At 35.1% G+C, this 19,494-nt stretch overlaps 1 protein-coding gene across 4 annotated transcripts; it reads right to left on the reverse strand.

Annotated features, from left to right (window-relative positions):
• Window positions 1–4,373: 4,373 nt before the first annotated feature.
• On the reverse strand, window positions 4,374–11,249 carry LOC131154051 (probable 6-phosphogluconolactonase 2). 4 transcript variants are annotated; one of them, XM_058106540.1, is made up of 5 exons: window positions 11,048–11,218; window positions 10,875–10,955; window positions 9,739–9,939; window positions 9,519–9,654; window positions 4,374–5,222 (listed from the first exon to the last, which is right to left on the reverse strand). In XM_058106540.1, the coding sequence occupies exons 3-5, from the start codon at window positions 9,906–9,908 to the stop codon at window positions 4,731–4,733; spliced, it is 798 nt and encodes a 265-aa protein (XP_057962523.1). In that variant the 5' UTR covers window positions 9,909–9,939; window positions 10,875–10,955; window positions 11,048–11,218; the 3' UTR covers window positions 4,374–4,730. The 4 variants fall into 4 exon arrangements, with proteins under 4 accessions (XP_057962523.1, XP_057962524.1, XP_057962525.1 ...); XM_058106541.1 differs by having other exon boundaries at window positions 10,875–11,249; XM_058106542.1 differs by lacking the exons at window positions 10,875–10,955; window positions 11,048–11,218 and adding an exon at window positions 10,706–10,844.
• Between the last annotated feature and the right edge of the window lie 8,245 nt (window positions 11,250–19,494).

Consider the following 19,494-nt stretch of genomic DNA (forward strand, 5'->3'; position numbering starts at 1 on the left):
TTTAAAATTAATTTTTAATTAAATAAATGAACTGATAGTTTGGGATGGGTCAAACTTGAACTAACCCAGTTGGGGAAATGGCTGTCACATGTCAACCAACAGTAGCACACATGGCGCTTATATTTTATATTTATTTATTTATTTTTAAATTTACTGTAATAGGGTGACATTAGCATGACATCACCCACCACGTGGAAAACCATGACGGGCATTGGGCATTTGATGCGGATCACTAACGTGGCAGCAATCCAACTATCCAAAGAAAACACACACCTTAGATGGCCAAGATCGTGCCCGCGTTGCACCCCAAATGCATAGTCCTAGATGTGTTACATACGGTGACACGTGTCCCACTAATTATTATATTTTTTATTTTGAAAATTTAATATAATTTTTTTTTTCTCTTTTTTTCTTTTTCTCCTCTTTGTCTTCCTATTCTCTCTTTTCTCTCTATGCATATTCCTGTTAATTCTCTCTATGTCTCTGCATCTTCTCTTGTTGGACATCGTAGCCCAGGAGTATATACGATGTGCCCTGTAACAGATATACAATATAGAGTCAGAGGGGGGGGGGGGGTGAATGGTTCCTTTTGCATATTTTGATTTTCTCTACAAAACAATAGTCTTGGCAAGATGGCAAGCAATTATATCACAATATATAGAATTTAAATCTTGCACAAGATAAGTAAATTAAAGAGTAGGGAGAGAAAATCTTAACACCGGGTTTTAACGTGATTCGCCACCAAGCCTACGTCCACGCCTTAGCACTAAGTCAAGGATTCCACAATCTACTATATGATCTCCTTTATTGGCGCAAAAGCCTTACAACTTAGAAACAAATCCCTACCGCGCTCACCAAGAGCCACAAGGATCACCAAGATGTCTTGCAAGTTTGGTTCACAAAGAACTTTTACAATAAGATGGGTAGACAAATGATGCTCCTCACAATGAGCTGTTTGCAATTACAAAACAAGCTTCACACAACTCTCTCAAGAATTGAATCAAACAAAATTAAAGAACAAGAGAGTTAGAGCACTTGTGAATGTGAACTAAATGCAAAGTGCCTAGGTTTTGGATTCAAGAGTATTTTTCACTAAATGCTTGCATAAATCATCAAAACCATTCTAAACAAGTCTATGGACTTGTTTTTATTGTCAAAAAGCCCTTATAGACGTTAACTAGCCATTGGGAGCAACTCCTAAATAAAACTAGCCATTTTCTAGCCGTTACAGCACTAGGCACGAGGCCACTAGTTAACCATTCACTTTCTATGGTCAACCATTGCCCTGCACTAGTTGACCATTCACCTGGTCTATGAAGAAAAATTAGCTACTGGAATTGTTGGTTGACCATTCCCTTACTCTGGTCGACCACTCCCCTGCTTTGGTCGACCATTGCCCTAAATCAGAAAAAGCCACCAACATAAAAATTGTGGGATTTTTTCTTAGCTTTCCAAGGACACCAAAATCATGCTTTTTGGAATCTTCTAGCAAAAGTTATACCTCAAATACCGAAAGATGTTCAGGAAAGACGATCGGTGCATAACTAAGGTTTTAAACCCAACCCAAAAGCCTTTTAATGACTTAAAACATTTTTTGGACAAAATATATAAAGTCTAATGAAGATTAAAACTTGTCCAAGAGAGTTTCACTTTGAATATAAGATATCTTGTTCATGAAAACACATTTGAAAGCTCGTTTCAATATCTTATATGCTTAATACGTCCTTTGTAAAATATTCTTGACTTTCTTAACACTTTAGGACATAAAGCTCATTTTGACACAAATGAGACCAAGTATGAAAATGTTTATCAAGATGTTTGAAAACTTGTCCCTTTGAAAACATATTTTGAGTTTAGGATTCTTTTGACAAACTCTTTATTTTAACTTTGAAAACTATGAACGTGAGTTTGTGACTTTAGGTGAAATCCTATAAACTCATGTGTCCTAGTATGCATGCATTGGCTCAACTCTTGCTCAGAAATTATGTAGAAAGAAAACGCAAGAGTTACAACAAGTTCTTACCACTCACAACCCTTATTACAAATAATTCAATTATGAAGCTTCCATCGGTTGTGCTTGGGTTCTTCTGAGTATGTGTCTATTTGATCTTTCCTTCTTAACGTCTACTCGGTGCGATCTTTGCCCTCGATCCAGTACTTTATGTATGAGTACCTGTACTAAACCTGATTTGCAAAGATAATAAAACACTAGGAATACATATGGGTTAATATCATCAAAACACATTAAACAATGATGGTGTGGCCACCAAGGCTAACATTCTCCCCATTTTTTATGATGTCTAACCTATTACTAATTTACTTAATCTTTGCATTCATATTTATATTTATCATAGCTTATTATGAAAAGATAAGCTTACCGAGAACCACTAATGGATTGTTATCATCAAAACAAGACAATTAAGCTCACGTAGCCTCTAAAGAGAACATCTCTCTCTCTCTCTCTCTCTCTCTCTCTCTCTCTCTCTCTCTCTATTGTCGATCTATTTCTATTTTCTATTTCACCTCTCTCATATCACCTCCTTTCTCATCTCTCTCTCTATCTATTGTCGATCTATTTCTATTTCACCCTCTTTCCCATCTCTCATATCTCTATCTCAACATTTTCCCTCTCTCATCTCTCATCTCACTCTTTCTCTCTCATCTTTCATCTCTCAGTCTCACGTCAAATCTCACCCCCTCTCTTTCTCATTTGGCAGGTTTGGGCAAAGCCCACCATGGCAAAGAGTTTCAAGCTCTCTACCATGTTTTTAAGATCTAAAGACAAATAAACCAAAGGTAAAGACCCAACCCCTTTCTCTTTAATTTTCTTTTATTTTTCATTTATTTTCTTTCATTTCTTAAGAAAAAAAACAAAGGGAACTGAGGCTTAGGTTTATTCTGAATAGAGGTTATACTTGGGTTGGATTAAAGTTAGGTTAGGGTTAAGTTAAACTTAAGTTAAGTTGTAGGTTAGGTTTAAGTTGGTTGGGCTAGGGTTAATTTGGGGAATGTTGGGCTTATGTTTGTTGGACCAAATTAAGTTAACTAGGTTGGACTCAGATTAGGTAAAATTTAATTGAGCCTAGCTAGTTGAGGCAAGCCTAGTTGAGTTCAAATTTAAAATGGGCTGGTCTATTCTAGGTTGTACTTGGGTTTAGGAAGGTAAAGCCCAATTGGGCTGAGCCTAATAAATTTTATTGGGCATGGTTTGAGACTTTGGGCTTTAAGTTTATTTGGGCCCAATTGGGCCTTGGGTCTTGAATTCAAATGGATTTGGGTTAGGGCTCATAATCTAGTGGATTTTAGCGGTCAAAGGATCAATGGACCTAGGTTAAAGTTTGACCTGGGTTATGGGTTCAATCCGTGGGTATTTGGGTCACCTGTCTTGGACTCGAGTTGGATCTGGGTAATCAGGTATGGGTATTCAGATATATGATAATCAAGTATGGGCGTTCCGATCTAGGTATTTGGATTTGGGGTAATTGGGTATGGGTGTTCGGATCTGGGTATTCGGGTCTAGATATTCAAAATTCAGGTCAAATACTCGAATCTTTTTTAGAATATTCTAGGAAAATTATTGATTCATGTTCTGTTTGAATTTAAGTTCTAATTACAGAATCTTCTCAAAATTCAACATTGCCAAAATATGAAATAAAATTTAATACAAAATTAACAAGTACATATTTGTTCCTGAATTCTCCACTTTATAACCTTCTCTTCCTTTCGCCTGAACCTCTTGCATTCTTTACTACCAATCTTCCACCACTTCTGCAATTCAAGCGGTTTAGTCTTCTATCTTTCTTCACCTTCTCAATTTCAAATGCTCAGTATTCTCCTCATGACTCTAAAAAATTTCATTAAGCATATCATCTCTTCCTTCTCTGTCTTTATGTGTCCCCTACCCTTCTTAAGCTCACTATTTATAGGCCTACATGATCAATTCAATCAATTCTAATTTGATTAATCATAATTTAACTAAACAATCAAATTAAAGTTGAATTGTTCAATTTACTTTGCATTACACTCTGGCTTCCCCCACATGCTAATTACTATTTCCCTCGTCTAGTTTCCCTTTTTCCTTTTGTGCTAGCACATTCAAAGATGAAATGCTGGTCCACTGGATTTTTGTTTCATTCATTTTTCCCTTTTTAGTTTTTTATTTTCAATGTATTCAATTTTTTTTCCTTTTTTTCCTTGTATTTTCTAATTTTATCGTATTAATGAATATTTACACAATTATAAATAATAACTCAAATTATGTTATATAAGCCCCGGACAATATGCAATGTCTACAATGGGTTCATGAAATAAGAAAAAGGTAAAAAAGGAATGAAACAAAAGATTAAACAAAAGATATGAAAAAAGAAAAAAAATTACAAATTTAATTCCATTTCATTCTTTCAAAATATATAATAAGGAAACTATACTGCAAAAACTATTGAATTTCATGAGAACAATTTTCACCAAATTTTTAACGAAAATTTCCAGCATTCACAGTCGATCCTAAGCAGAAAGCAGTTGCAGAAAGAACATACTGGCCCAACTTATTAACCTCCTCTTACCAAAAAGGATGATCAGACTTCCCTAACAACCCAACAAAACAGGGAAAGAAAAGGTAAACCCAAAAAGAAAAGAGAGCCAAAAAGAGGGGACTAATGAAATAGAGAGGGAAGACCTGTTGTCAACTCCTTCCACTGAATACATAAAACTATTGCAAGAAGAGATTGACCCTAATCTGAAAATTGAATACCATCAAGTTTTGAGGCAGCTGGCCTGTCCAAAAACCACACCAGTTTCCCCTTGGTTAGCTGTACCATCTGCACTGGCTGCGATGGGCAGTCAGGTCCCACTTCATCGATTGCCAAGTGCACAGCCTCTGCTTTGCTGCTGCCAGTCACCACAACAGCCACATTGGATGCTGAGTTGATGACAGGCAGAGTGAAAGTAATCCTCTCAGGTGGAGGCTTCGGGGAATCAGTTAGGAAAGTTACCCACTCATTTTCTTCATAAAGAATCGAGTGGTTCGGGAACAAAGAGGCAATGTGTCCATCAGAGCCCATCCCAAGAAGGATTAGGTCAAATTTAGGGCAGTCATTGATTTCAGATACACTAATCACACGGCTTTTCACTAGCTGCCGGATGACAAATTCGTATTCATCAGCAGCCTGCTCTGCTGCAACTGAATCATTGATTGAATGTACATGGCTGGGAACAACAGGCACCTGAAAGTTTCAATTGCAAGGATATTAGCACATTACAAAGAAATGACCTGAATTAAACTAGAATGATCTAAAACAAAATGTGGCTTCACTCACGCTCGAAGCATTTAGAAAATTTAATGGGTCGACTCAAAAAATCCTTCATTTCACCAGATAATACCATTACATATTACGAGGGTTTAAGAAATTAATAAAAATACAAGTCATTCATCATTCCATACCAACACTTAACTAGCTCCATTTGTTTCTGAGAGTATTTTACAGCAACAATAATTGTGATCATGATAATGATGATGATCATAAGATCTTATGACTTCTAAAGAACCTCAAGTTCTTTTTCAACTGTCATATTGGATAATTTGGCATCTCTCAGTAAAAGGTAGAAACCAGGAAGCCATCCTGTTGATAAGCATACCTTAACTGAGACCATACAATGCTTTAATGTTAAAGAACCTATTATGCATCACCAATGTATGAGTTCGATATGTCATCTATCCATGAGCAGAGAATGCTTAATGAAGGAAACTGATGTTTTAGAAACATGAATAAAGCAGCTCAAGTTTATTTTTCCATATTCCGTTTTTAGGTTGGAAGATCACCCATGTTTCATGAAAAGATACCTGCTCTTGACATCATGTGAAATGGTTTACAGAATAGGGATGTTTGTTACATCTAGGCTTTATCAAATCAGTAGTGCTTCCAACCTATGTTTAGTCAAAGAAAGTGACCTTGCAATTCTAACAAGCAACTAATAGTATTTATTTTTCGTAAATTCCAAATTATGGCTCTCTCAAACTTCAAACTGAATAACCACTGTACCTCTAACAAAGACAAGTAGTTAGTATTTCCATTTTTCAAGGCTAAATTATTACTATCTCAAACTTTAAACCACTCCCGCTTTTTATCAAGCTCAAACCACAGAAGCTGACATTGTCTGCAAGTACTCAATTAGTTGTACAAGCCAATGTTACTAAATGCACGCATAGACAAGTTACTCAAAGAATGAGAACAGCTGCATGGTACAACAGCACAACAGAGGCTTTGACAATGATATGGTTACTTAATTTGCTAATTTGAATATTAAAAGCTTGTGTGCTTTCACAATTCACGAGCAAAGATAGTTTTAGGTTTCTTTCTTTTAGTATAAACATTTTTAAAAGGAAAAATGCTAAATATCATAGGCTTGTGGCATCATGGGCACACATGGCAGCAGGAGAGAGGAGGGGAGCAGAGCCTCCAGGTCCATGTGTCCTCCCCTTTCCTGCTGCCACACAGGTCCATGATGAATTAGCACGGTTGTTTCTAAAATCAAGTCTTTCTCATATTTCAAAAACTTCCATACAAATACATTCATTTTATTTTCCGATAAAAAAAGTAAGAGGTCTAGCCAATTTTGGACTTTTAAGGTGAAAATGTGACACATGCTGTCTCTTACTGTCGAGGTTGCTGATTGCCAACTGAGTAGCGTTTTGTTGTGAATTTGGTGCAATCTTATGGCCTAACATGGAACCATATATCAACTATCCAAAATATCTAACCTTATGTTATTCTAATTCTTTTCCATGTGGTTTTAATATTAAATCTGCTCCTAGCCCAACTCATGTTCCAGTTCTAGTGTTAGTATGTCATTATGGCCAATCACCTGCACCAAGGATGGATCTGTGCAAAGCAAGTCTAATTGGATACATATCTAAGTTCAGACGTGTTGCTCTGACAAAGCATGTACACAAACCCTAAAGTAGCTTCCAGCAGTTAGAAGAGGTGCCAAAAGAGACTAAAAAAGGAAGAGAAAAAGATAGGACTAGGAACCCAAATATTTTAGCAACAGCAAGCATTCATATGAGGTGGTAAAAATATCATTACATGTTTGAAATCAGTAGTTATTTATCATGTCAAACAAAACTTTTGAGAAAGCTAGCACACAAATATATCAAATTTACCTTTATTTCTTTGTCAAATTGGTGCCATAGCCAAAGATAACTGTGAGCATGTGTGTGTGAGCTACTCACAATGTTTATTGGGGATCTTTCCAACTCCATCTAAGGTGCCAAAAGCCCATGCCTCAAATCTGAGTCAAATCTCAATCAGCTATTATGCATCTCCTCCAATAAAGGAAACCCACAGGCCAAAGGGTTTAACTTTAAATGAAGCAAAACTCTGGAAGATATGAAATTAACAAGGATCATAGTAGAAACACATATGATGATATAAACGCTCCCCCAAGACAGAAAACCAACCAACAAATTGACAAAGCTATGTTATATGGACTTGGGGGCAAGTGTGGCACAAGAGTAACCATTCCCCATACAAGCATCAGGTATGGGTGCTCTAAGGTGAAGGATCCGGGCATGAAAGAAAACCATAGCTATTTCCATCAAATCTTGTCAATTTTAGACACATTCAGCATACTCAGCATTTATTAAGTGCACTTCCATATAATATTTACTTCTATTAGAATCTGATATCTTACATCAATTAGATATTCAAATTGTACCTTGATAAAAAATACTTCAAAACAAGCCCAAGTGAGACTGTTGCTGAGAGGGAGAGTCTGTAATTATGTGCTTAATATTCTCATGAAATTCTAATATCATCTTAGTTTCTTCTTAACAATAAAATCAATGAATGCATGCTCCATATTGCATAAATATCCATTGCAACACCCTTTTTTAATGACTAAATCAAATATAAGTCCTTCTGCCTTTTTAAAGACTTTATGACCAAGACACTATTCTTAGATGATACTGACCTCAAATGTTCAAAACAATGGTTCATTTTTTCAATTAAAAAAAAAATTAATGCATGCATGCTTTGTTTTTGCATAAAGATCTATGCAACACACTTTTGTAAAGACTAAACAACATATAAGTCCTTCGGTACCTGCTTAATCTGTTCCTCACATAGCTACAGTTCTTAGATGATGCAAACCTCAAATCTTGAAAAATGGTTAATTCTTCGATTAAATATGTACTATATTATTTTGCAGAGTTCTAAAAGATGGAAAGCCAAAAAAAATCACCTCCCTAACATCATAATTTTTTTAACCACAGAAACAAAAGTGCACCTTTCTCAATTGATTGTCAATTGATCACTATTAATCAGACCAAAATCATAGAGATAGATAAAGCATTCACAGCCAACTCAGTACCTAAAACATGAAAAAATGAGATAATTTCCAGAAAGTCCATGAGATAAATAAGGAATGTTATTCTGCACCTAATTGCTCAAATACTACGGCCCTTACTTTGAATTAGCATCTTCTTGCTGAAAATGAAGTTCTTCCATGATAAGAAAAAATAAAAAGAAAAAGGCATAACATTAAAGGATTATGAAAATACTTCTTCCAGAAAGCTGTAGAAACAGGTACCTTCCCAGATTTTCCTTCTACAACACATCTTTGTTCACCATTTCATCACTCTTTTCTAGTCAATATGTACAATGCAGATATTAAAGAAAATGATGAACGTGCAGAGATTACCAACCCCAACTGGAAAAAAAAGAAAAAAAAAAAAAAAAAAAACAACAACCATGATTATTCAAAAAGGCAACAAAGATATTTGTTTGTTTTCAATATCTATCAACAGAATATTCATTAGCTGCACAAAATGCCTTTGCAAATAGTCCTCCTCCTTCGGTAGAAGCCAAATTTGCAAAACATTTTTACTAGCAGTTGAATTAATGAAACTTATAAAATCCACATTAACCTACAAACCAAGCAGTCCACTGTTAGCCAAATAAGGACTATGTTATGAGGCAAAAAAATGACAGGCATATATTATCTTCAGCTCACAGGTTACATTCTCAATCACGTAACACCAAAGTACAGCATAGAGATCTAGTTCCAATTAATTCAACTAAAAAATCATGAGCTACAACTGATTCACACTGTGGAGGTGAACTGGTGAAATGTACAGAGATGGAACAATATGTATTTGAATTTTTATTCATGTATTAGTAAATCAGAGAAAGTACGAAATAAACAACATTTTTCTAAAAGGAAAATCTATGAGTCTGAATGCTGGATGTAACTAATCACAGGTTTTGAGGGGAGGATCTTCATGTGAGGTGGCTTTAGAAGTAATCTGAGACTGAAAGTCTATTCAGATCAGTGCTATCCTTAGGAGCAAATTTTAAAAGATGAATGAAATTAAAACCATTTAAAAGTTACTTTCTTACCATTCACAGCCAGAACTCACATAAAATAAAGCTATGCTCTGAATTATCAAATTTAAGAGGAGGAAAGAAAGGGAAATTAACTAAGAAAAAAAATGAAAAAGTACATGCAGCCTAAGAAAATACCTTGGACAGAAAGCCATTCTTAGTGTGCTTATAATTGCTATCAGCATGGCTTTTTGCTACCACACGCTCGTCAGCCCAAAATATATACCATTTGGCCCAGTCAACGGTCTTGTTATATGGAGCTTCACACAGTTTTCTGTTTTCAACCAGAAGATTAAACCCAAGCACAAAAATAAATCACATGATTAACCATACACACAGGAAAGGAAAGCCTTGATACCCCATCAAGCCAATGAGAGAACCACCCGATAATGCAATCGCAAAGACACCACGCTCTTTCACCGATGCCTCCGATATCTCAGCAATATAGTCTGCCAAATCAGTACCAACCTCATCCAGACTTTCATGAATCCTCAATTCTCTGTCCCCATGAACACTGGGATAGGCCATGCTTCTCACAAGTTTAACCCAAAGTACAGCTCTATTGTGACAAGAGAGACAAAAAAAGATAATGGAAAATTCAGATTAAAGAACTACACCAATGCAAACATCACCAATAAAAATTTGGCCAAAGAGGAAACAGAATGAAAAGAATTTAATATTGACAGAAAACGGGACGATGAAGGAATATAGACAATTATTTATTTGTTTTAATAAAAATGGACCCAGATGCATGAAAAGCCACCTGATACACAGCTCATAAAAAATAACAATAACTATAAAAGAAACAGAAAAGAAAAGAAAACACACGCACACACAGAAACAAACAAACAAACAGCCCAGTACCGTCTGGACTGGTTAGGGAACATTGACAAACGAAATCATCAGCAATCCAGAGATTCCATAATTTAAAATAAGAACACGGGAAAAATTTTCATCACTGCAATTGAAGATTCGTGAACTGAAAATAACATTAGATAGAACCCATGTAGTACCATCAAATGAATCGCTGTAAGGATGAAGTTCAAATCAATAACTAGAAGACAATTCAGTTCTAGCGAATGATAATGATTAAGTGGAGATCAAAGTAAAAAAAGTAAAAAATAAACATAAAAAGTAAAAAGAGAAAAAAAAAAATCAACACTAACTAAGCACACACAATCGACTACAATACACAATAACAAATTCCCAATTAACATCCCATTGCAGGAACAGCAAAAAATCAATAATTAACCATATTGCCTGCAATCAGAGATACCCAAAACTGCAACAAATTAAGGATAACCAAGAAGGGAGAAAAAGCTTACAAGTGCAGAAAGAAGAAGTAGAAGAGGGATGGATGGCAGAGAAAGAAGAAACTGAGGAAGATGGGAGATGGGTATCGAGTATGAAAACAAACTTATATATACACAATGGCATAAACTGCAACCATTTACTGATTATAATAAAGCTCGTAAGGAGAACAGAGGAATTTACCTTCCAGCCTTCCACGTGCATCCAATGATCGTGACAAAACACAGGAGATAAAACTCTCTCTCTCTCTCTCTCTCTCTCTCTCTGTACAAAGTAAACGGATAGAATTTGATGGAGGAGAGGGAAACAGAAATGGAAAGTGAAAATTAACACAGGGTGCTCTACAGAGTCTATACCTTCTTTTTTGAACAACAAAATAAATACCCTCTCCCCTGTCCTAGATCCTCTGCTAAAATTTCTCTCAATCCAAGATCCAACGCAGAGGAAAGAGAGATTTTACCAAGAAATTTTAATAAAATATTGAGAAAAAAGATGCAGATTACAGAGAGGGAGGAGGAAGGAGAGTGACAGGCAATGGGGGGATAAAAATATAATAATAGAGAGAAAAGGGAAATAATTAATTATAATAATAGAGAGAGAAGGGAAATAATTAATTAATTATTAATCAAATTACTATTAAAAAAAAAAAAAAAACACTGCACACGCAACGTAGGTATAATGAAATTAATGCCAACGTAAGTCGTTAGTAATCCTTACAAAGGTTATTTTATGTTACTCGAAATGAATGTGCGAATTTTTTAGGATTTTAATTTATATTTATATTAAATTTAAATTTTAAAATTCAAACTAGGAAACACAAGATATTGAAATTTTGTTGACATTATATATATATATATACATATTATCAGAATATATTTTTTATTTCTTTTGAATTAAATATTTAATCAAATTCTATTAGATATTAAAAGGCATTTTTTATTTTTTATTTTTATTTTTTATTTAAAGCTAAAAAAGAAGCAAAAAGTCTTGTTTTGAGAGTAGATTTTGACACTTTAGGGGAGCATGATGGTCCACTTGGGCAAGATAATGAATGCATTAAAATATTGTTAATATTATTAATACTTGATTCATTATAAAATAAATATTATTTGTGGTTTTGGTTTTTATAGGCTTCCAAACACCTATTAGTTTCTAAATATATATAAATGCATAATTTTATTAATGAATAATGTTCCGACTACCTGAATAATCAGGTAACTAATTAGATTAAAAATTTTTAAATTAAAATTATCGATATTGTTGGAATTGGTGTATTCCCAAGAGGTGGTGATTTGGATATTAAAAAATTTCCTCTTAAGTTTAACGTCCAGTAACAGTATAACACAATTTAGGGTTTGTCTGTACAATTTTAAACTCAATCATTCACAATAATAAATCATAAACATTAATGTCTTTTTATCTATAATCTCTCAATACTCGTCTTGTAACCACAGTATTCCTTTACCAAAAGTCAAGGTATATCAATAAATAATTGGAGGTGCCGCCCTCCTTTAGTTAAAAAAAAAAAATCATAAACATTCAAGTACTGAAATTTAAATTGCAAAATTAAAAGTAGATACAAGAAATGTCACAGGGGTTCGGCTAATACTGCCTATGTCCCCGCCTCAGCTCACAAGACTGAGGATTATCACTATTACTCACTTAATAGGTGGAGTGGCACCGATTACTACTAGGTCAAATTACCATGACTGACCTCAATCTTTATACACTCTCTTTATAGGCTAGATCAACTTAGGCCACGCCTGGAATACAGTAGACAATTTTAATTTGTGTACAATTTTAATACTTCTAAACATAAGCAGATGTGTATCGATACTGCACAGTATAATCAATGCACATCAAACAGATAATAACTATAAGCTCAATGTCAATGAAGTGTAATCACACTCAATCTAATGTCAATAGACAATCAAGTGTAAGAGTGTACTTTTAAACAATCTTTGCAACAATAAACTAAAGTATATCAATCACAAGTATAGTTTCAAAGATCTCCCACAAGTGTAATAAAAATATCTCATAAAATAATTTTCTCGACAATCTAGCACAAGAGATATTTGTATTATAAGCTTGTCAAAAGTTTTTGCAAAAATACAATACAAGACAAGCTTAACGAGTCTTACAACAATAGTGCAAAGACTCACTAGCTAAAAGCTTACCCCACTCAACGAGTTTATTAGTTAAACAGAGGGGAAAAACTTTGGCTAAAAACACTCCATCAAAAATCAACAAGCAATTAAACTAATGAGAGTTTGTACAAGTAAGAACAATGTGGAATCACTCAAGGACACTTGTTGACTTTACGAGTCCAATTCTATTTTGATAATGACAAATCACTTGGTATTTGACCTGTGCAATTGAATTTGTGAACATGATCATGATTTAAAATGCACGAATGGTAAACTTGTATGGAAGTCACGAGAAACCGTACATATCACTTGGTGCAATCCATGGAACTAGAGGGATGAAAGGATGATGGAGCAAGCTTCAAGTTCAAGATCTTCAATGGAATGAGTATTTAGAATTGAATGTATTTACATATGTCATATGATATTACTCGAAGCTCAAATATATCTTACACAGACCTTAGGACTCGTGCATTTCATGAAAAATACATTTACATTAGTTCTAAGTTGAAAGAATTTTTTCGAGTCAAATTTTAGAGGCGTCATTGATGAACTCATGAAGGCCACTTGGCAATGAACATTGTTGTCTCGTCGACAAACAAATACCGAGAGCCCAAAAAGTTTAGACAGTGCTCTTGTCAACGAACTCATGGCCTCGTCGATGAACGAGTGTTATACACTCATCGACGAACTTACCCATTCGTCGACGAAGGTCGGGACGCTGATTCATGTTTCAGCACAGACACAGACGAAAACTCTCGATTTTAAATGATCCAATGGCCAAGATTTAATCTAGGGCTAAAAACACTTATAAAAATAATTTCTAAACCCTAGAGAACCACTTTTTGCCTATCTCTTGAGAAGTTTGAGTTTATTGCATCAATCTTTGGCATACCTTTGAGAAGCTTTGAACATATTGCTAAGAATCGTTGCTTGCACTACAAAGAAGTCACATTTTTCTGGCATTCGTACATTCAAGATCCAAACAAATACACGCACAACTTCTACTAAATATGGTTTGATCTTGAGGTTTGCAAAAATATTTTATTGAGCTCTCAATTTTTTATTAGTCGCTCATCTTCTCCATTATTCATTAATTAAAAAATATTTTTGGGAGCAAGAAACTTATTTTCCCATAGTTATTTATTTGAAAAATCTTTTAGGAATAGTATTCAAAAGTTTTGAATCCTTGTTATATTCAAAGTTATATATTTTTTATCCAAAGATATCTACTTCATTGGTGCAAAAAGTATTTGAAAAATATTGTTTAAATCTTTGAAATATTCAAAGTCATATTTTTTATTCAAAGATTAAATTTTACGAGTTATTTGATAGCAAGAACTTAGATCTACATAATATTCAAGACTATTTTTAAAAAAAATTTTATTTGGTATTTTTTGCATAAAGTGATTTGAAATCAAACCCTAAGTTCTGCAAAGCATTTATTTATAAAAATTTTTTGGGAGATATTGATAAAAAGTTAGATTTGTGAAGCACATCATTCTTCTTATAAAGATCATATTATTACATATATACTGAGCTTCAAGCATTTATCATATGATCATGTGTTAGGATTTATCTTATACTCACTAACTAGGTTAGAAGCATTTTGAGTTGTTGCAAAAATTGTAATCTTTATTTTGTATACATGGTTCGGGTCGTGAACTTGGATTGAGGAGAAAGCTACACCTCTCCTAAGCAGCAGGTTGTAAGGGAAGCTCTGTCCTAGTTAAAGGAGTGGACTTTTAGTAAAATCCTTGAGTGGGTTGCTCAAGGTAAGGACATAGACTGAGGTAGGCCGAACCTCGTAAAAATCGAGTTTACATCTCTCTTACCCTTACCTCTCTTTAATTTCCGTGTAATCTCATTGTGTATGTGTTGAACTTTTAGTACGTGTGTGAGTATTTGGGTAACATCATATGCTTGGTAAAGATACACATAAAATTAATTAATTGTGAAACATTGAGGTGGTTGTGAATATCTTGCAATTTTGAAATTGATAGTTTTCAAAATTAGAAATTAAAAGGCCTATTTTTTTAAAAACCCAATTCGCCCCCCTCTTGGGATAACACTATAATTCACATTGGGCATCAAAGAGGGTTTACATCAACTTAACCATTATTTTTGTAAAAGATCAAAATGGCACACACTGGTGTAACCCCATTCGGTGGGGGACACTCGTCCACTAGACCACCAATTTTATGTGGTGTAAATTACACCTACTAGAAACAAAGGATGAGTATATATCTGTTAAATGTTTATTGGAAAGTGTGGAGAATAGTTTCTAAGGGAAACCATCTTCCTATGAAAGTAGTTGATAAAGTAAATGTACCTAAGATAGAAGATGAGTATACTGATGATGATTGGAAATATGTTCAAATAAATGCTACTACTATAAATCTTCTATACTGTGCACTAGACGTTAATGAGTTTAATAGGGTAATGACTTGTAAAACTGCTAAACAAATATGAGAAAAATTAGAAGTAACATATGAAGGCACCAAGGAAGTAAAATATAGTAGGATAGATATGCTGACTAGTGAATATAAAGCATTTAAAATAACTTCTGATGAGTCTATTCAATCCATGAATACTAGATTTACACACATCACAAATTCATTAAATGCTCTTGGTAAATCTTACCCTACTTATGAGTTGATCAGGAAAATCCTTAGGGGACTACCGCCAGTTTATGAAGCTAAAGCTACTGCTATAGCCGAAGGAAGGAATTTGATAGAGATGTCGGTTGATGAATTGATTGGTTCACTCATCACGTATGAGCTAGCAATAAATGAGAAAAAAAATGAGCAGAATAAAGCAAAGAGAGTTATTGTAACGACCTGCTAATTTTTTTTTTTTTTAAATATACATATAAACTGAAGTTACATTGCTCTGATACCTGCTAATTTAAATCTAATTATAGCCTACGCAGCGAGAAGCTGAATTCACGTAAATCCACAATCACATATATACAATACAATACCAGAGTGCTAGATTATTTTCAAAATACACATATACCCCTAAACTAGGGCTACACAAAAATGCTCTCTTCTCCAAAAGACTCACCCTACTAACAGAGCAGCACTGTAGCCCCCGTCTATCTTTGATCTGCTCACCTAGCAGGATCACCTGAAAAAATGTCAATTTATTGGGATGAGACGACGCTCAGTAAGACGAAATATACTATTGCTAGTGTGTGGCAAGTGAGCTACATGCTAGTAAAAATCTGACTCCAAAAATACCATAAATAACAAAGCTGAGTCAAACCTATATGCCTATTGCAATATCATACTTATGTTGCTTAACATAAATTGATTTTCTTGAATATCTATTCATAATACTACTAATATATATAGGTATGACTATTTTATAAAAATCTGATCATACATATATATAATAACTGAAAAGATTCACTAGATGGATAACTGAAAGTCATGATTTAACCCCTCATGACAGGGTTGTGCGGCCCTTAGGCAGGACCTAACCTAGCTGGCTGACCAGGGTAAGTCAACTGAAACTCTGACAATTAGATCGACCCACTCAACCTTATCTGATGGGGAGCCTGTCCACAACATAGGCACGATCGACTTCTGAATACCACATACTATTTGAGTAGTGGTTGCACTCTGAACTGAATATAGCTATGGTACCATGCTCTGCTAGTTGAATATGGTCCATCAGGGTCTAATACTATATATAAATAACTGATATTTCTGAAATACTGCTTTTACCATGATTTTGTAACAACTGAAATAACCATAACATTATATAAACTGATATGAATAAACTATAATAACTAAATATCTAGGATATCTGCATAACTGAATAATTGAAATATCTGATTAATTGTAGTAACTGAATGTTATGGCTCTATGGTATGTATATCATAGTATTATGAAAATACTGTAAAATACAAGTTTCTGTACATATATTGTCAATCGTAGTATTCTGAAAATGATATAAACCCTGTGCTGATCTACTATTAAACTTATGCCACACAACTAAATATCAAAATTATCAGGCTCTAAAAACTATATATATGGTCTGAGTAATAATTTGATAAAAACATATAATTTGTATTGAAATCATAATAAGGTTTCCTAGCATAGCATATTTCCTTTACCTAATTCATGCTAAAATCCCTTACTGTGATGGGTTCTACACCCGCAGGGTTCTCTACTCAACACCCTAAAAACAAAATTTACCAGAACAAAATATCACCATTACTTCGACTACTATATTTCCTACAACTGTTGGAAAGCCAAATATTGCATAAAAGACCTTACCTTGAATTTGGGATGAAATTCAATTTCGTCCCACCAACGATCCACTCCGGTAGACTTGGAGAGAACTTTCCCAAGAGCGTCGTGGTGGCCTTAGATCGTCAATCCAACGACTAATGGAGCCAGAATCAAAGAGAGAAGGGAGAGAAATCGTAGAGGAGAGAGAGAGAGAGAGAGAGAGAGAGAATTTTTGCTGAAATTTCTGTGTAAAAATCTGAGTTTAACACTATTTATACCCTAGGCTTCGTCGATGAGCCACGTCATCTCGTTGACGAGATGTGCCATCGTTGACGAGATCCTTATGTACCCTCATTTGCGAATCCTTTGTGTTCGTCGACGAGGCCTTGATAATTTTTCTTGGGTTATTACATTCTCCCCTCCTTATAAAATTTTGACCTCAAAATTTACTATTCATATGATTCCTCATCCTTTAAGATAAACGGTCTACTTATTTTATTACTTGCCCTCACTTATGACGGAGAAATACCATGGTTACATAGGTAGTTATGGGAGATTACAACTATAAAATAAAATTCCCCCAAAACAAAAATACTACCTATCCTATACTCTATATTACAATTACACTGTACTAAACAAAATAAAATCATCACTACTTTAACTTACACATCACTGCTATAACCCACTGAACAAATGGGGGTATATCTATCTGATCTCATCTTCAAGCTCACAAGAAGCTTCTACTGTCACGTGATTCTTTCACAGGATTTTTACTAGTGCTATCTTTTTATTGCACAATTCCTGCTCTTTTCTATTTAAGATCTGTACTGGAGCTTCCTCATATGCTAGAACATCACTGAGTTCCAATTCTGCATAGCTGATGATATGGGAAGGATCTGGGACGTATTTCCTTAACATAGAAATATGAAATACGTCATGAATCTTGAATAGAGATGGTGGTAATGCTAGTCGATAGGCAGCTGGCCCAATCTTTTTAAGTATCTCATATGGGCCAATAAACCTAGGGTTCAACTTACCCTTCTTCCCAAACCTCATGATTCCATTCAGTGGTGCTATATTCAGAAATACATGGTCACCGACTTCAAATTCCAATTCCTGGTAGTGAGTGTTTGCATAGCTCTTTTGTTGACTCTGTGCTGCACTAATTCGATCTCGAATAAGTCAGACTTTATCGTAAGCCTGTTGTATTATTTCTGGCCCCAAAACTCACCTTTCACCTAGCTCACACCAGTATAAAGGAGAATGAAATCTCCTACCATAGAGCGCTTCATAAGGAGCTATGCCTATGCTAGCTTGATAGCTGTTGTTGTAGGCAAACTCTACCAACGGCATATACTGGGTCCAGCTACCCCCAAAATTCAATACAAACGCTCGCAGCATATCCTCAAGTACCTGAATTGTTCTCTCTGTCAGACCATCTGACTGAAGATGGAAAGCGGTGTTGAATGCTAACTGGGTCCCCAAAGCCTCCTGCAAGCTCTTCCAGAACCGCGATGTAAAATGTGGATCACGGTCTGAGACTATGAATACTAGCACTCCATGGGATCGAACAATCTCCTATATATAAATCTCTACTAGTCTGTTCATAAGGTAGCTAACTTTAATGGGTAGGAAATGAGCCGTCATTGTCAGCTTATCAACAATTACCCAAATAGCATTTTGATCATGTGGCATCGGCAGTAGTCTAGTAACAAAATCCATGGATATGTGGTCCCACTTCCACTCGAGAATGAAAAGTGGCTGCAACTGTCTTGCCGGCCTCTGGTGCTCAGCCTTAACTTGTTGACACGTCAAGTACTACTGTACAAATTCTACAATCTCCCTCTTCATGCCACTTCACCATAAATACTCTCGCAGATCCCTATATATTTTCGTACTGCCAGGATAAACTGTGTATATAGAATTACAGGCCTCCTCCAAAATCGTTCTCCTAATGCTATCATCTGCAGGTACGCACAATCTGGTGTGAAATATCAAAGCCCCATCCTTAGAAATGTAAGAACCTGAACCATGAAATATGGGTTTAATTAAATAAGAGAGGGGTAAAAAGGTAATTAAACAGGCTTCGTCGATGAAGCCAAAGTTCGTCGACAAAGGCCTCATATTTCTTGTCGACGAGGAGCAGGTGTTTGTTGACATGGAGAAGCTGAGAGGTATTATGAAGCGCGGCGAAATTCAGGGCTCGTCGACAAGGAGAAGCCGAGGGGTTTCAAAAAATTGAAAATCCCAAGCTCGTCGACGAGGTCATGGTCTTATTGATGAGAAGACTATAAATTCTTGTCGATGGGGACGCAATTCGTCGATGAGAACTGCTGAGTCAATGGTGCTATAAATATCCATTTTCATTACTTCTCAGCTAAGAAATCTAAATATCCTCTCTATCTCTCTAGAAACTCT

The sequence above is a fragment of the Malania oleifera genome, chromosome 4 (genome assembly GCF_029873635.1).
Source record: "Malania oleifera isolate guangnan ecotype guangnan chromosome 4, ASM2987363v1, whole genome shotgun sequence".
NCBI classification, from domain to species: Eukaryota; Viridiplantae; Streptophyta; class Magnoliopsida; order Santalales; family Ximeniaceae; genus Malania; species Malania oleifera.